Source organism: Chiloscyllium plagiosum, unplaced genomic scaffold, assembly GCF_037043375.1.
Source record: "Chiloscyllium plagiosum isolate Xiang-an unplaced genomic scaffold, Cpla_swu_hap1 HiC_scaffold_3, whole genome shotgun sequence".
Lineage (NCBI taxonomy): Eukaryota > Metazoa > Chordata > Chondrichthyes > Orectolobiformes > Hemiscylliidae > Chiloscyllium > Chiloscyllium plagiosum.
This window is the reverse complement of record NW_028270141.1, coordinates 121002224-121021112: the sequence shown is the minus strand read 5'-3', so window position 1 is coordinate 121021112 and position 18889 is coordinate 121002224. Positions and strand designations below refer to the sequence as shown.

The 18889-nt window shown below is 41.2% G+C and overlaps 1 protein-coding gene across 3 annotated transcripts in view; it reads left to right on the top strand.

The window, feature by feature from the left end:
- Positions 1–18889, top strand: part of ak9 (adenylate kinase 9) — a 274249-nt gene that overhangs the window by 196153 nt on the left and 59207 nt on the right. For all 3 annotated transcript variants that reach the window (XM_087983041.1, XM_087983046.1, XM_087983034.1), the window contains 2 exons: positions 1504–1628; positions 3121–3340. In XM_087983041.1, coding sequence (XP_087839167.1) covers positions 1504–1628; positions 3121–3340 — 345 coding nt within the window. The remainder of the gene's footprint in view (positions 1–1503; positions 1629–3120; positions 3341–18889) is intronic.

The window sequence follows — 18889 nt, the reverse complement described above, 5'->3', positions numbered from 1 at the left end:
ATACATGTAACAGTGTATGTTGCCATAACTTGAATTCCTGGGGGACCTGCTTGCCTCAGTTGACTGACTTATTTCTCAATATTTTGCTTATGGAATTGGGGATGATAGCATGGATATTGGATTGGTTACTGGTCGAGAAGCAAAGTGTAAGGATAAATGGGGCATTTTTAAGTTGAAAAACTGTGGTTAGTGGGATCTTGCAAGGTCTAGTCCTGGGACTTTAGCAATTTAGTGACTTGGGTGAAGAGACCGAGGATCGTGTATCCAACTTTGGTAATGCAGTTCAAAGCTGGATGTGAATGTAACCTGTGATTAGCACACAAAAGGGCACCAAAGAGATAAATGTATGTTAAGTGAATGAATAATAAGGTTAAAAATCACACAACACCTGATGAAAGAGTAATGCCTTGAAGGCTTCCAAATGAATCTGTTGGACTGTAACCTGTTGTTGTGTGATTTTTAACTTTATCCACCCCAGTCCGACACTAGCTCCTCCACATCATGAATAATAAGATGATGTATATAAGTGTGACATTAGTCATTTTGATAGTAAGAAAAGAAAAGCAGAATATATTTTTTAAAGCATGCATGTGGTAAAAGTTGATGTTCAGAGGAGATTAGGTAAACTTGTACTCAAGGTAAATTGGTCTTTACTCCAAGGGGATTTGACTACACAATAAGGAAGTCGAGCTACACTTGTACAGGTCTTGTGAACAACACAACTGAAGTACTATGCATAGTTTTCCTTGATATTTAAAGAGGATATACTTGCTTGTGACATAATACATTAGTGTCAGGGAGAGGAGCATAGTCCTATCATGAGTAAATTGCTCAGTAGGTTGGACCTATACTCCCTGGAGTTTAGAGAAGTGATTTCATTGAAATGTACAAAGTTAAGATGTGATGGATACTGAGAAGTTGTTTTCCTTGGCTGGGAAATCTAGAACACAGTCACAGGAGCATGGTCTCAGGATAAAGTTCTGATCATTTAGGCCTGAGATGAATAGCAACAAGTAGCACTCAAAAACCTTATGAATCTTTGGTATTCTCCAACACAGAAGATTGTGAATTTGCTATCGTTGAACATATTTAAAGCTGAAATAAAAATAGAAATGCTGGAAAAACTCAGCAGGCCTGGCAACATTTGTGCAGCTCTGAAGAAGAGTAATACAAGCTTTAAAATGTTAGCTTTGTTTCAATCTTTATAGGTGCTGCCAGATCTGTTGAGTTTCTCCAGCATTTTGCTTTTTTTCAGATGTCCAACAACTGCAGTACTTTGCTTTATATTTAAAAATGAAACAGGTCAGATGCTTGGTATTTCAGGGAGATGGGAAGTGGATGGAAAAATGAAGCAAAGACAGTAAGCCAGTCATGGTCCTATAGAATGGTGGGGTAGGCTCAAAAGGCAGTATGGTGTATTTGCACATATCTCTTGTTTTCTCATATAAATACTTGTAATTTAGTTCATGATACTGTTCGCGTAATTTTAATATTATTACCCAGGAAGAAGAAGTGGAGTATACTGCAGAAGAAGAAGCAATGAAAGCATACCTACTTGAAGATGAACAATTGCCATCAGAAATCCTTGATAACCTTATTCCAAAGTGGTGGAATGAAGAACCATTCAAGTGAGTTCAATTTATTTAAGATGTAAGGGTGGAACTTTCCCATCTACAGTTAAAAGGTGACTGTGAAAGAATTTCATGGCATTCACTTCACCAAGGCCCTCAGAGTATGATGACCCTTACAAGGCCTATGTAGGGGCCTTGGTAACAGACAATGGCCTATCCAGCTGGAACTCAACACCTGAGCCCTTTATAAATCAGACCCAGGGTCTGCAGAATTGTTCGCACCAGGCTGGGACTAGCCTTTGTACATCACAAGTAGTGGCTCTATTTAGTGTTCAGTGGTGGATGGTGTTCTTTTCCAATTGGGCTTCCTGAGTCATTACATTGGAACACAGAAGGGAGTTTAGACAAGAACTGCTTGACAGGAAGAGGAAATTAGTTGCTCCTGCTGCTGCCTGGAAGAGGAACAGGAGATTGGACAGTGGGGTCTGGACATCAGAATGGACCGTCAAGCTAGGGTTGGTGCTATTGCCTGGCTTGAATTCAGGTTGTTGTGTGCTGCCTGGAGGCCTGTTGGATTGTTGCTGCCTGGAGGCCCCTTGAATAGTTGCTGCCTGGAGGCCCAATGGTTAACTTTCAATGCAGACTGATGCCAACAGAATCCCAGACCAGCTAAGTGGTTATTATGAAGGACTCTTCTTTCAACATCTCCCCTGGTCTGAGGTATGGCAACCCTCAGGTTAAACCATTGCCAGGCATCTCTCTCCAATGAGAGAGCAGCCATATGGTCTGGTCAGACTATGGCAACATCACATTGATCACATTAATATCATCTATGATCTCTGTTACCTCATAAAAAATGCACGGAATGTATTTAAACATGCTTGTCTTTTCCAAAATTCGTGCTGGCTTTTCTTAATTCATCTGGATGTTCACAAGTGATTATTGATTTTGTCCAGGAATATTGTTTCTAAAAGCCTTCTCATCACAGAAGTTAAACTGAATAGCCTTCAGCAGCTGGGCGTATCTTTTGAACAAAGTGGTATTGCTTGGAATGATACAATCCTCTAGCATCACTCCTGTAACCAAGGAGTATTGGAACATTGTGGCCAGTAAGAAGATCAAACCATTGCTATAAATATTTACAGCTCCATTTCTAACTCAATAGCATCAGCCTTCCACAAATATTAAAATAATTGTAAACTGATTTTTAAATTTGGCTTTGCATTTGATGAGAAATATCCTCTAATGAATGAAATTCAAACTGGTGTGAGATACTTTTATCAATACAGTCTATCTTTCCTGGCTTTGGTGTACTTGTGATAAAGAACTGACTCCCAAAGTTTGCAAGTGCCGTGATTTATCCAAAATCATTTTACATCAATGCAAAGTTGCCACTTTCAGTTATATCTGAAAGGTACTTCTGGTTTGAAGATGAAAGGTTGATAATTGATAGAGAAACTCTTTTATACTCCACAGGTGTCACATACAAGCTTACTTTGTGTTGGCATATGTAATGATATAAGTCTATGATATACTTTGCATTTTTCAGATCTACAGGGTTTGTTCTAGATGGGTTTCCCACTACATCAGAGGAAGTTCAGTACCTGATAAAAAATAGTTTGTTCCCAGATGCAAGCATTTTCATTAAGGTTGAAGAGAGTAATGTGATAGATTGGATCCTTCCTTCAAAACTTGAAAAATGGAGAGAAAAACGCAGACAAAAGCTCAAACGCAAGAATAAAATAAAAGAATTAAAGAAAAAAATAAAGGTATGAATAGAAGAACTGCTTGTAATAAAAACTTTTTTAATGTATTAATTATAAATAATCAGACCACACTGACCTAAGTTAATTTTTTTTCATAGGTTGGACTAAATACCTTTACAGAAGGTTTACTCAGGGGTCATTTTAACTCATGCCTTATATTAGTATCATGACCAAAGCTGAGGAGTGCCCTGTCTCTGTGGCCACACTGGTTCACTAGTTGCAACATATATTAAAACATATATTAAAACAAGTTTTACCCAGATATTAGTATAATAGCTAATTATATTTGTTAATTTATCAGATTTTGATTTCAAATCCATCAACCATGTCTTCTTAACACGCAATAGATGTAATGATTTATTATAAAACAGGACTTATTTAAGGAAAATACAATTTTTTAAATTCATTTGTATGGATGAGGCCATCCCTGATTGCCACTTGAACTGACTGACTTGCTTGGACCATTTTAAAGAGCAGTTAACAGTCAACGACATTATTGTGGATCAGGAGTCACTTGTAGACCCAGGTATGAGCAACAGATTTCCTTCTCTGAAAGGACATTAGTGAACCAGAAGTGTTTTTATGCCATTATTCCAGCTATTCATTGATTGAGGTGCCAAGAGACTAGAGGATGGCTAATGTAGTGCCTCTATTTCAGAAAGGTGGTAAGGAAAAACCAGGGAACTATACACCAATGAGCCTCACATCAATGGTGGATAAATTGTTGGAGGGGATTCTGAATGACAGGATTTACATGCATTTCAAAAAGCAAGGACTGATTAGGGATAGTCAACATGGCTTTGTGCAGTGAAATTTGTGTGTCATGAATCTGATTGAGTCTTTTGAAGAGGTGACAAAGAAGATTGATGAAGGCAGCATGGTAGATGTGGTTTATTTCGACTTCAGCGAGGCATTCGACAAGCTTCTGCAGTGTAGACTGCTTAGCAAGATTACATCACGTGGAGTCCAGGGGGAGCTACCCAATTGATGCAAATTGGCTTTAAAGTGGATGGTAGAGAGTTTTTCAGACTGGAAACCTATGAGTTGCAGTGTGCTGCAAGGATCAGTGCTGGGCCCACTGATTTTTGTCATTTACATAAACAATTTGGAAATAAATATAGGCGTTATGATTAGTAAGTTTGCAGATGACAACAAAATAGGTAGTATAATGGGCAGGTGAAGCAGGTTATCTAAGATTACATTGAGACCTTGATCATTCAGGCCAAGGAGTGACAGATGGAGTTTAACTTAGATAAATGTGAGGTGTTCCATTTTGGTAAGGCAAACTAGGGCAGGACTCACACAGTTAATAGTAGGGTCCTGGGGAGTGTTGAGATCAGAGTGATGATGGAAAAGCACAGCAGGTCAGGCAGCATCCGAGGAGCAGGAAAATCGACGTTTCGGGCAAAAGCCTTTCATCAGGAATAGAGGCAGGAAGCCTCCAGGGTGGAGAGATAAATGGGGGAGGTGGGTTGGGGAGAAGGTAGCAAAGAGTACAATAGGTGAATGGGGGTGGGGATGGAGTGATAGGTCAGAGGGGAGGGTGGAGCGGAGAGGTGGGAAGGGAGATTGGCAGGTAGGACAGGTCATGAGGATGGTGCTGAGCTGGAAGGTTGGAACTGAGCTAAGGTGGGGGGAGGGGAAATGAGGAAACTGGATGCTGCCTGACCTGCTGTGCTTTTCCAGCATCACTCTGGTCTAAACTCTGGTTTCCAGCGTCTGCAGTCCTCACTTTTGCCTCCTGGGGAGTGTTGCCAAACAAGGAGTCCGAGAGGTGCAGGTGCATAGTTCCTTGAAAATGGTTTCGTGGGTAGATAGGGTGGTGAAAAAGGCATTTGGCAAGCTTCATTGGTCATAGAGTTTGGATGATATGTTACGGCTTTACAGGACAATGGTGAGACCACTTTTACATAGAACGTAGAACATTACAGCACAGGCACTTTGGTCCTCGATGTTGCGCCAACCTGCGAAATTAATCCGATGCCCATCTGACCTACACTGTTCCATTATTATCCATGTGTATGACTAATGCCCATTTAAATGCCCTTAACGATGGCATGTCTACTATTGTTGCAGACAAGCTGTTCCACGCCCATACTACTCCCTGAGCAAAGAGACTACTCCTGATATCCGTCCTAAATCTATTACCCCTCAATATAAAGCTATATCCTCTTGTGTTAGCCTTCGCCATCCGAGGAAAAAGGCTCTCACTGTCCACACTATCTAACCCTCTGATTATCTTATACACCTCGATTAAATCACCTCTCAACCTTCTTCTCTCCAACGAAAACAGCCTCAGTCCCCTCAGCCTTTCCTCATAAGACCTTCCTTCCATACTAGGCAAACTCCTAGTAAATCTCCTCTGAACACTTCACAAAGCTTCCACATCCTTCCTATAATGTGGTGACCAGAACTGTACGCAATACTCCAGGTGCGGCCTTACCAATGTCTTGTACAGCTGAATGACCTTGTGGCTCCGAAACTCAATTCCCCTACCAATAAATGCCAACACACCATATGTCTTCTTAACAACCCTATCAACCTAGGTGTCAACTTTCAGGGATTTATGCACTTGGACACCGAGATCTCTCTGTTCATCTACACTGCCAAGAATTTTACCATTAGCCCAGTACTCTGCGTTCCTGTTACTTCTTCTATAGTGAACTACCTCACACTTTTCCACATTTGATTCCATTTGCCACTTCTTAGCCCACCTCTGTATCTTATCTATGTCCCTCTGTACATTCTTCGGCGCTATCCACAACTCTGCATACTTAGTGTCATCTGCAAATTTACTAACCAGTCCTTCTGTGCCCACCTCCAGATCATTTATAAAAATGACAAACAGCAGTGGCCCCAAAACAGATCCTCGTGGCACACTACTGGTGTGAGCTCCAGGATGAACATTTCCCATCAACCACCACCCTGTCTTCTTTCAGCTAGCCAATTTCTGATCCAAACCACTAAATCACCTTAAAACTAAAAACCTCCTTATTTTATGCAATAACCCACCATGTGAAATCTTATCAAATACCTTACTGAAGTCCATATACACCAACTCAACTGCCTTACCTCATCCACCTGTTTTATCACCTTCTCAAACAACTCAATAAGGTTAGTGAGGCATGACCTATCCTTCACAAAACCATGTTGACTATCCCTAATCAAATTATTTCTTTCCAGATGATTATAAATCCTATGATTTATAACATTTTCCAACATCTTACCCACAACTGAAGCTCACTGGCCTATAATTACTAGGGTTTCACAACTCCACTTCTTAAACAAGGAAACAACATTTGCTATCCTCCAGTCTTCTGGGACTACTCCTGTCAACAATGATGACATAAAGATGGAAGCCAAAGGCTCTGCAATCTCCTCCCTGGCTTCCCAGAGAATCCGAGAATAAATCCCATCCAGCCCCGGGGTCTTATCTGTTTTCAGATCTTCCAAAATTGATAAAACCTCCTCTTTGTCAACCTCAATTCCATGTGATCTTGTAGTTGTATCTCAGTATTCTCACTAACATTCCCTTTTACTGCGTGGATACTGATGTATTCATTCAATACTTCCCCTATGTCCTCAGATTCCACACACAACTTTCCACGACTTTCTTTGATTGGCCCTAATCTTACTCTCGTCATTCTTTTATTCCTAATATACCTATAGAAGGCCTTAGGGTTTTCCCTGATCCTTTCTGCTAACAGTTTCTCATATCCCCTCCTGGCTCATTTGAGCCCTCTTTTTAGATGTTTTCTAGCTAATTTATAACTCTCAAGCGCCCTAGCTGAGCCTTCATGCCTCATCCTCACATAAGCCTCCCACTTCCTCTTGACAAGAGCTTCAACTTCTTTAGTAAATCATGGCTCCCTCTCTCGACAACTACCTCCCTGCCTGATAGCATATACTTATCAAGGACTGACAGTAGCTATTCCTTGAATAAGCTCCACATTTCAACTGTGTCCATCACCTGCAGTTTCCTTCCCCATCCTTTGTATCCTAAATCTTGCCTAATCGCATCATAATTGCCTTTCCCCCAGTTACACCTCTGTCCCTGTGGTATACACCTATCCCTGCCCATTGCTATTTGTAAACATCACCAAATTATGGTCACTATCGCCAAAGTGCTCAAATATAACACCTGACCGGGTTCATTCCCCAGCACCAAATCCAGTATGGCATCGCCTCTTGTTGGTCTGTTTACATACTGTGTCAGAAAACCCTCCTGCACACATTGACCAAAAACTGACTCATCTAATCTACTTGAACTATTGTATTCCCAGTCAATATTGGGGAAGTAAATGTCCCCCATTACAACTACCCTGTTACTCTTGCTCCTATCAAGAATCATCTTTGCTATCCTTTCCTCTACATCCCTGGAACAATTCAGAGGCCTACAGAAAACTCCCAACAGGGTGACCTCTTCTTTCCTGTTTCTAACCTCAGCCCAAACTACCTCAGTGGATGAGTCCTCAAGCATTATCTCAACTGCTGTAATACTACCCTTGATTAACAATGCCACACCCTGCCTCTTTTACCATCTCTGTTCTTGCTGAAACATCTAATTGGAATACAACATTCAATTCTGGTCTCCCTGCTAAAGGAAAGATGTTATTAAACTTGAAAGGTTTCAGAAAAGATTTACAAAGATGTTGCTGGGATTGGTGGGTTTGAACAATAGGGAAAGATGGAATAGTCTACAACTTTTTTCCCTGAAGCATTAGAGGCTGAGGGTGACCTTATAGAAGTTTATATAATCATGAGGGACATGTATAGAATGAATAAACAGCCAAGGTCTTTTTCCCAGGCTAGAGAAGTCCAAAACTAGAGGGGACATATTTAAGGTGAGCAAGGGAAGATTTAAAAAGGACCCAAGGGGCAACTCTTTCATGCAGAAGGTGGTGTGTGTATGGAACGAACTGCCAGAGGAGATGGTGGAGGTGGGTTCAGTTACAACATTTAAGAGTACCTCTAGAAGAGGATAGGATGGGAAGGCTTTAAAGGTATATGGGCCAAGTGCTGGCAAATGGGACTAGATCAGTTTAGCACATCAGTTCAGCACAGACAAGTTGGACTGAATAAGATTAGAGTGGTGCTGGTAAAGCACAGTAGGTCAGGCAGCATCCGAGGAGCAGGAAAATCAACGTTTTGTGCAAAAGCCTAATTTCCAGCATCTGCAGTACCCACCTCCGCCAGGTTGGACTGAATAGTCTGTTTCTGTGCTGTATACCTCTATGACTCTATGAAATTTCACTGGTTTGCCTGGTGAGATTTGATCCTTTGTTCCCAGAGCTTTAACTTGGGATTCTGGATTATTAGTCTAATGAAATTATCATTACATATATAAACATACTCTCCTAATTAACCTGACACAAATACGCATTCATTTACAATCAATAAAAATTAAAGAAAATTTCTCTGCAGAAGTCAACTTTACAAAATATTGTTAGCCAAATAATTGTTAATTCATGGGAAAAAATGGATAGAATATGAAATGGTCCAGGCGGCTATTGGCCTAGCATCCTGGTGTACCAGACACATGTAGTCATCATCAGATCTTGTCAGAACCATTTTATTCAGTGGTTGTAAAAAAGTATTCCAAAAGCTTCTCAGATTTCCTGTATAAGTTTTTTTCTTTCCAGCTTTTGATTGGTTTCCTTGGGGTTTTCTCGGCAAGGTAACAAAGGGTAGGCTATACACACCAACTGAGCTCTAAGCAACATTCCAAAAAGCCAACTCCTGATAGTCATAATCCCAAATATGTGACTTCCAGTAAACAGGTTCAAGTAGTTCCATAGTCTTATCAGATTTACTTAGCTTAAATCAATTGACTTAGACTGAATTTTTTAAAAAATTTGACCTTCCACTAATCTTACTTAAAAAGATGTCTAAGCATTTTCATAAACATCTGAATGAACAAAATTTTAAACGTGAGTGCTCAAAAATTCTAAATAATGAACCACCTTCATAACAGGAGGAAGTCGCCTTATTGAGGTGTTCAAAAATATGGACAATTTTGACAGGATAAAGAAGAATATTCTGTTTCTACTAGTTAGTATGTCAGTAACTAGGGGTCACAATGTCAAAATTGTCAACAAGAAAGCTAGGAGTAAGATGAGGAGAAACTTCTTTACTCAGAGAGCTGTGAGGATTTGGAATGCACTTCCTGGGGGAGCAGTGGATTCCCCCATTAGGAGGTTTCAAAAGAGAGTTGGATGCATATTTGAAAGTGATTAATCTAGAGGGCTACAGTGATAGGGCTGGAGCATGGGGCTAGCTGGGCAGCTGTTTTGAGACCCGGTGGAATTCCTTCAGAACTGTAAAGTTCTTTGACATTGGTCTGCACTGCTGCCTACCTTAATTAGATGGCAGCATCGTTGAGCATTGCATATTAGCTTCCAATAATGTGAATAGGTCACCAAAGGCAAGTTGGAGGACCACTGGGTGGAGCTATGGATGCAGAAAAATTATCAGTTAAGAGAATAAGGTCCCACATAAGCATCAGGGGCAGGTGATGCTAAGAGTTCCTATTGCCACACCTTGCCCTGCCCATGAATCTATCATTCTACCAGCTAGTAAAGCATCTGACTAGACAATTTCAAATTGAGGAACTTTGGTAGAATTGGCATTCCTGACATTCAGCTGGTTGGTGGCATGTTGATGAGGTCTGACTCAAAGTGGCTTCTCATTCCCACAAGAGGGATAACACAACCAGCCAGTGTACTTTGCAACTCAGCCACCTGAATATTACCCCATGGGTTTTTATGTAGTGTTTGCTGTGAAATGTCAACCAGAGTCATGCTATAAATTGATCTTTCTTTCGACTGAAGTGCTAGATTTCAGTACGTTATAACTAGTCTTCCTGCTGTCTGATGTAGTTAACCTTCCTGATGGAGAGTCCATCACATCACAGCTAGAAACAATGAAGGATCAAGTTTGCTCAGTTATTCCAGATAAAAGTTTAACTTTGGATGCTGCACTGGATTGCCATGCGAGGGTGAGATTACAATCAGTAAGTCCAGATCATTCTGCCATAACACGTGTTTCATCAGTGTAAATTGGCCATAACAGGATTGACAAATTGTGGGCATTGTTTAAATAGCGTGAACTTTCTACTGAATGGGTATAGTGATTTTCTATTAGCAATTTTCTGCAGCACGATTTTCTATACTTTGAGGTTGCAGAGGAACACAACTGTTGCATCATAGCAGAACAACCTATACAGGGATTCTAACTTCTGTTGTGATATCTGATGAGGTAACAACTGCAAATATTATTGCATTTAATTTATGCCAGTTAGATCCCTGTGGTGATTGTAATGAGGACAGCCAGCTGAACATCATAGAGTACGAGTTCACAGATTCAGATAGTTAATCTGGCTTAATCAGGGAGCTCTGGCTGACATAAGAAGACTGAGTATCCATGATACTGACAATCTGGTGCCTGTCACTGTATGAGGCAGTACTATAGTAAAGAACTGTTTCTTTGTAAATAAAGGGTGACTTGATGACAGGATACCGGCCTCTGTAGAGTTATTTAAATCCTGTGCAGTTGAATGTCTTTTCTGCAGTTTTGTAGCCACAGCTGTTTTTTTGAGAACCAGCAGCCATACAAAAATAGGCAAGAAAGGAAATTGAGGGAAGTGAAGAGGTAGAGTCAAAGATGGGTGGAGGTTGGGTGAGGAAACCAGAGATGGGAGGAATTTTGATTCCACCATTCACTCATAAGAACTCACTGAAATTGCACCAATAAATATCAATATTACAGTTAACACTGTATTCTTTCCATAACCAACTGTACAAAATAATTTACTGATAATCTATACACAATTGGTAGGAAACATTTAGCACCGCAATATCTCATCTATAAATAATAATAATTCTGAAACCTTTATAAATATAGCTGAAGTTCCCTTTTGTAAGGCCCCAATTGTTTATCTATCTCCTTCTATTCTAGTTTCAACTCAGGTTCTCTCTGAAGCCAAGAATTCAAAATAGGTGGAATTCTAAATCGACTCTAAAATAGGAAGTATCATTAACAGTGAGGAAGGTTATCAGAAATTTCTGGGGAAGTGAGCTGAGAAATGGCAAATGGCAAGTGTGAAATCTTGCATTTTGGGAAGTCAAATCAAGGTAGCCATTTCATGGTGAATGATAAGGCCTTAAGGAGTGTGGTGGAATAGAGGGACCTTGGAGTTCAGGCGCATGGTGCTCTGAAAGTGGAGTCACAGGGAGACAGAGCAGTGAAGGCTTTTGGCACACTGGCCTTCAGCAGGCAGGGCATTGAGTGTAGAAGTTGGGAAGATATGTTGCAGTTTTACATGACATTGGTGAGGCTGCACTTGGAGTATTGTGTTCACTTTTGGTCACCTTGCTATAGGAAGGGTGTTATTAAATTGGAAAGAGTGCAGAAGAAATTTACAAGGATGTTGCCAGGACTCAACAGTCTGATTTATAGGGAGAGGTTGGACAAGGTAGGAGACTGAGGGGGGAACTTATAGAAGTGTATGACATCATGATAGACATGAATAGGCCTTTTTCCCAGGGTTGGGGAATTAAGGACTGGAGGGCATCAGTTTAAGGTTAGAGAGGAAAAAATAAAAGAGAACCTGAGGGCAACTTTTTTACAGAGGGTGGTACGAATATAGAATGAGCTGTCAGTGGAAGTAGTTGAGGCGGACACATTCACAACATTTAAAGGGTATTTGGACAAATACATGTATAAGAAAGATTTAGAAGGATATGGGCCAAGTGCAGGGAAATAAGGTGAGTGTGTGTGGTTATTTTAGTCGGCATGGACCAGTTTGGGCCAAAGGCACTGTCTCTATGCTGTAGGACCATGACTCTAAATCAGAAGCCTAGTCAGAGCCGATCAGAGCTCGATTTCATAAGTCAAACTTTGCCTGGAGAGACTGCTTTAAACTAAACTGAGCAACTGTGCACATGCTGTTTCCCGCAAAGCACATTTTTTATACTCAGTTCAACTTAAACATTTGTAATTAACTCTCTGCCGTCTAACTCAATTAAGTAGAAGTGTCATAGGTAATGAAAAATAACAGAATATGAGGTCATGTAGCCCTAATATTAGTACACTTTCCTATGACCCTTCCAGCCCACCATTCAATCTTAAATACATTCTTTTCAAGTACATATCATGTCAGCTTTTAAAACTGTTCTAGTATTTACCTCAATTACTATGAGAAGCATCACACATTACAAAAGTCCTCAGTTAAAAAGCCTTATTTCTGCATTCCTTCATGATTCGATCATGTGTAACCTCAGTCTTCATCACCTTGTTTAGTATTCATATTGTACTTCATACAAATTAAGTAATCATGAATTAACAGGCAAACTGTGATCAAACATACAAATGGCATATTAAATGGCAGACACAACCAAAGTTAATCAAATGAATTTCTTAGCAATCCATCCAGTTGAGATAATCACTGTTTGTCCTCCTGACACAAAAGTTAGGTAGGAAGGAAGGGGATGTTGTAATATTCAGGGTGCCCCCAATAAATAAAGATCATCTCTTGAAGGTAGGATCTCTTTCTTGCTGTCCTTTTCAAAATATGTTGTCCTGTATTTTGGTGTGGGCAGTATAGGATAATTTGAAAAGCTCAATGGAACAATAATTATGATTTGCATATGGGCAGACTGCCAATTTCAGAGCCTGCCCATCCTACCTGTTATTGGAGTGAGTTTGCGAGTAGGAGGGAATGTGTTGTGTGGTGTACTTGCCCTATTTTAAGTGCCCCACCAATTGAAAACATGCCAGGTGGACAGTGCTGTCTAGAGCTTAGATTTCCTCACATTTAACTCCTTTTGAGAAAGAAAGCTTCACCCCAGCCAAGGTTTCTTGACAATAACTTCATAGTTTCTTCAGCTAATTCATCAATGACCTTCCCTCTATCATAAGATCAGAGTTAGGGATGTTCACTGATAATTGCAGAGTGTTCAGCACCATTTGCTTCTTAGATACTGAAGCATTTCAAATTCAAAAGTAACGAAAGGGAGCAGTCACCTCATTAGAGGTTTACTACAGGCCCCCCAATAGCAGCAGGGAGATTGAAGAAAGAATAGGTCGGCAGATTTTAGAAAAGTGTGAATGTAGTAGGGTTGTTGTAATGGGTGACTTTAACTTTCCCAATACTGATTGGAACCTCCTTCGAGCAGATGGTTTGGAAGGAGCTGTTTTTGTAAGGTGTGTTCAGGAGGGTTTCCTAACTCAGTACGTTGACAGGCCGACGAGGGGAGAGGCCATTTTGGATTTGGTGCTCGGCAACGAGCCGGGGCAGGCGTCAGATCTTGCGGTGGGAGAGCATTTTGGTGATAGTGACCACAACTGCCTCACATTCTACATAGTTATGGAGAAGGAAAGAAGCAGGCACAATGGGAGGATATTTAATTGGGGAAAAGGAAACTATGATGCTATCAGACATGAGTTGGGAAGCATGGACTGGGAGCAATTGTTCCATGGAAAGGGCACTATAGACATATGGAGATTGTTTAAGGAACAGTTGTTGCGAGTAATGCATAAATGTGTTCCTCTGAGACAGGCAAGAAGGGGTAAGATAAAGGAACCTTGGATGACGAGAGCAGAGGAGCTTCTCGTCAAAAGAAAGAAGGCAGCTTATGTAAGGTGGAGGAAGCAAGGGTCTTGCTCAGCTCTAGAGGATTACAGGCAGTCGATGAAGGAGCTCAAAAATGGTGTGAGGAGAGCCAGGAGGGGGCACGAAAAAGGCTTGGCAGGAAGGATTAGGGAGAATCCAAAGGCATTTTACGCATATGTGAGGAATAAGAGAATGATCAAAGAAAGAGTAGGGCCGATCAGGAATAACATAGGGAATTTGTGTATAGAGTCTGAGGAGGTAGGGGAAGCCCTAAATGAGTTTTTTGCTTTTGTATTTACTAAAGAAAAGGATCTTGTAGTGAATGAAACCATTGAGGAGCAGGTAAGCATGCTGGAATGGATAGAGATTGAGGAAGCTGATGTGCTGAAAATTTTGACAAACATTAAGATTGACAAGTCGCCAGGGCTAGACCAGATTTGTCCTTGGCTGCTTTGGGAAGCGAGAAATGTGATTGCTTCGCCGCTTGCGAAGATCTTTGCATCCTCGCTCTCCACCGGAGTCGTACGTGAGGACTGGAGGGAGGCAAATGTAATTCCTCTCTTCAAGAAAGGAAAGAGGGAAATCCCCGGCAATTACAGACCAGTCAGTCTCACGTCTGTCGTCTGCAAGGTGTTAGAAAAGATTCTGAGGCTTAGGATTTATGACCATCTGGAAGAGCATGGCTTGATTATATGCAGTCAGCACGGCTTTGTGAGGGGCAGGTCATGCCTCACAATCTTATTGAGTTCTTTGAAGATGTTACTAGACAAGTTGATGAGGGTCGAGCGGTGGATGTGGTGTATATGGATTTCAGCAAGGCATTTGATAAGGTTCCCCATGGTAGGTTCATTCAGAAGGTCAGGAGGAATGGGATACAGGGAAATTTAGCTGTCTGGATACAGAATTGGCTGGTTGACAGAAGACAGAAGAGTGGTAGTGGAAGGAAAGTATTCTGCCTGGAGGTCAGTGGTGAGTGGTGTTCCGCAGGGTTCTGTTCTTGGGCGTCTACTCTTTTTAATTTTTATTAATGACTTGGATGAGGAAATTGAAGGATGGGTTAGCAAGTTTGCAGACGACACAAAGGTCGGAGGTGTCGTTGACAGTATAGAGGACTGTTGTAGGCTGCAGCGTGACATTGACAGGATGCAGAGATGGGCTGAGAGGTGGCAGATGGAGTTCAACCTGGATAAATGCGAAGTGATGCATTTTGGAAGGTTGAACTTGAAAGTTGAGTACAAGATTAAAGACAGGATTCTTGTCAGTGTGGAGAAACAGCGGGATCTTGGTGTACAGGTACGTAGATCCCTTAAAATTGCCACCCAAGTGGACAGGGTTGTTAAGAAAGCATATGGTGTTTTGGCTTTCATTAACAGGGGGATTGAGTTTAAGAGCCGTGAGATCTTGTTGCAGCTCTATAAAACTTTGGTTAGACCGCACTTGGAATACTGTGTCCAGTTCTGGTCGCCCTATTATAAGACAGATGTGGATGCTTTGGAGAGGGTTCAGAGAAGGTTTACCAGGATGCTGCCTGGAATGGAGGGCTTATCTTACGAAGAGAGGTTGACTGAGCTCGGACTTTTTTCATTGGAAAAAAGAAGGAAGAGAGGGGTCCTAATTGAGGTGTACAAGATATTGAGAGGCATAGATAGAGTTGATAGCCAGAGACTTTTTCCCAGGGCAGAAATTGTTAACACGAGGTGTCATAGTTTTATGCTGTTTGGCGGAAAGTATAGAGGGGATGTCAGAGGCGGGTTCTTTACGCAGAGAGTTGTGAGAGCATGGAATGCGTTGCCAGCAGCAGTTGTGGAAGCAAGGTCATTGGGGATATTTAAGAGACTGCTCTACATGCATATGGTCACAGAAATTTGAGGGTTTGTACATTAGGTTTACCTTACATGAGGATCAATGGTCGGCACAACATCGTGGGCTGAAGGGCCTGTTCTGTGCTGTACTGTTCTATGTTCTATGAAATCTGGACAATATCCAGGCTTGGGCTGACAAATGGTAACTAACATTCATGGCACACAAATATCAGGCAATCACCATCTCCAAGAAGACACAATCTAACCACCATCCCTTGACATTCAATGGTGTGACCATCACTGAATCACCCAATATCAACATCATGGGGGTTACTATTCACCAGAAACTCAACTGGACTCTGGCTACAATAAGCACAATGGCTTCAAGAGCAGGTGAGAGGCTAGGAGTACTGTGGCATATAACTCACCTCCTGATTCCCGAAAGTCTGTCCATCATCTACAAGGCAGAAGTCAGGAATGTGATAGATGGGGGACACACAGTTTCAACATCACTCAAGAAGCTTGAGATCATTCAGGACAAAGCAGCCAGCTTGACTGACACCTTATCCATAAACATCCAGTCCCTCAACAACTGACACTCAACACACAACAGTGCTACTATCTGCAAGAAGCACTGCAGAAATTCACCTTTCAAACCCAGCACCATTACCATGTAGAGCAAGGACACCACCAACTTCAAGTTCCCCTCCAACATCCTGATTTGGAAACATATTATCCATTCCTTCACTGTCACTGGGTCAGAATCCTGGAGTTCCCTTGCTAATGGCATTGTGAGTCAATCTACAGCACATGGTTTGTAGCGGTTCAAGACAGCCCACCACCACCTCCTCAAGGGCAACTAGGGACTGGCAATAAATACTGATCAGCCAGCAATGCTCACATCTCATAAATAAATGAAAAAAAATTCCAATGGACTTCAAGATATTATCACTTTAAATATCTAATAAATAGCTTATGCATACATTCAACATTTTCATTTCTTCACAATTACACATGTTGCATTTACAGCGTTGTAAGAGCTTCATCAAACAAAATTAATGCATGTGAGAAGGATAATAGGAGTTAAGCATAATAGCATTATCACAGTCTATATTTTTCCTTTACTCTTTCATAAAACACTGGACAGAACCTACATCTTTTATTGGTCATAATGTACTTAAAGTACATTAAAGTTTTCTTTAGAAATAACTTGGCCAGCTTATATTCCTATTTTGTACATTTTTTAACATTTTCTGCAGAACCTTCAAACAGTAATCTGCACCAGTATATCAATAGGGGGGAGATTGGTCAAGTATAGAACCATAGAACTCCTACAGTATGGAAGGATTCTTTTAAGCCTATCGAGTGCATACCTACCCTCTGAGCATCTGCTACCCATACCCTACCACATCCCATAACTCCACATTTACCATGTTAATCTACCTAGCATACACATCCCTAAACAATATGGACAATTTCAATATGGCCATTCCACCCAGCCTGCAGATCTTTGGACTGAGGGGGAAATCCAGAGCACCCAGAGGAAACCAACATATAAAACAGGGAGAACATGCAAAGTCTACAGAGACAGTTGCCCAAGGCTGGAATTGAACCCAGATCCCTAGCACTGAGGCAGCAGTGTTAACCACTGAACCACCATGCAGAGTGTTATGGACTAGATTCAAACTCCCTCAAAATATTATAAGATAGCCGAGATCCTAACGTTTTCTTATTTTTAAATGTAAGGTGTTGTGTTACAGATGCAATGCAATTGTTCAAACCAAAATTAAAGTAAAACACACTTTATTCAAACTCTATAGTTAAAACATATAACAAAATAAAGAAGGAATTGGAACAACAACTCTTATTGAAAAACTTAACAGATTGTCTCATATCCAACTATCGTAGCAGGTAGAGAACCTCCAACTTTTGGCTGTAACTGAGAGAGGTAAAATTAGCTTCCACTTCAAGACCCCAACAGCAACTGCTGAAAGCTAAGCTAAAGATTCTGGTTCTGTGGGAATTTGACCACCTATACAGGCTGCTTTTATTGTTCCAACTTTAAAAAAAACAAAGGCTTCACAAGCTGTTTAGTATATTGTTCCTACTAGACTGCTCAATCATCTCTGTCTAAAACTATCTTCAAAAAAAAGGACAAAATAACCTCTTAAAGCTACAACATTGTCATAATATGTGATACAAATGACTTGCTAATAGATTTCCTTACTTTAGTGCAGAGGTACATTGGTTTTCTTTTGCTCTTCTCTCTTGATGGAAAAATGTGTTTGGTTAGTACTTCAAGTTTTTTTAAAGGAAGCAGCTTCAATATTGTCTTCCTCAATCATTTTCTTTAAGACAGATTGTCATTTCATTAATTAATCCACACTGAATACAGTCTTTGTATAAGGGCTTCCATGTGGTCTGACTGAGTTCCACCAGTTCTTAACCAGTAGCCATCTTTGCTCCAGGCCTATTGGCCATTCCCAGTCTGCTTTGGGCCACTGGCTGCCCCCTGCTCTGCTCTGGGCAGCAGGCAATCCCCACTTCGGGTCACTGGCAGCCCCCAGTCTGGACCGCTGTCTGCCTTAGCTCTGCTCTAAGCTGCTTACCATTCTGGGCCTGCCAGCGGCTGGGCCGCAGATCGCTGTCTCCACGCCCTGGGCCACTGGCCGTAATCCCTGCTCCATTCTGGGTCTCTGGCTGCCATTCCTACTCAGATCTGAGCCACTGGCTGCCATTCCCATTCTGATCTGGGCTGGTCCTGCCCGCTGGCAGAAAAGGAGAAAGAAGAGAAAAAAAAGTACAAGAGAGGAGAAAAAAAAGGAAAGGAACACATGGAGCAGACGAGCTCCGCTGGAGTCTCCTACTGTGCCACCATCTTGGGCTTGGATAAAACCTGCACCAAGGCCATTTTGCTCTCTTTACTCATCGTCTTTCAGTTTTGTTAAGTGATGTGCCACAATCTTCTTATTCTCCCTGCTGACTCTTTCTCCACAATTTCATCCAAATGTTTTGACATTTCAAATCTTCATTCAAGTGTGGTACTTCCTGTGACCAAAGCTGTCACAGGTTCTTGTCTCTTATTGTCTAACACATGTTTTGTATGTGAAAGTTTGTTCTTTACTCTAATCTTATTCC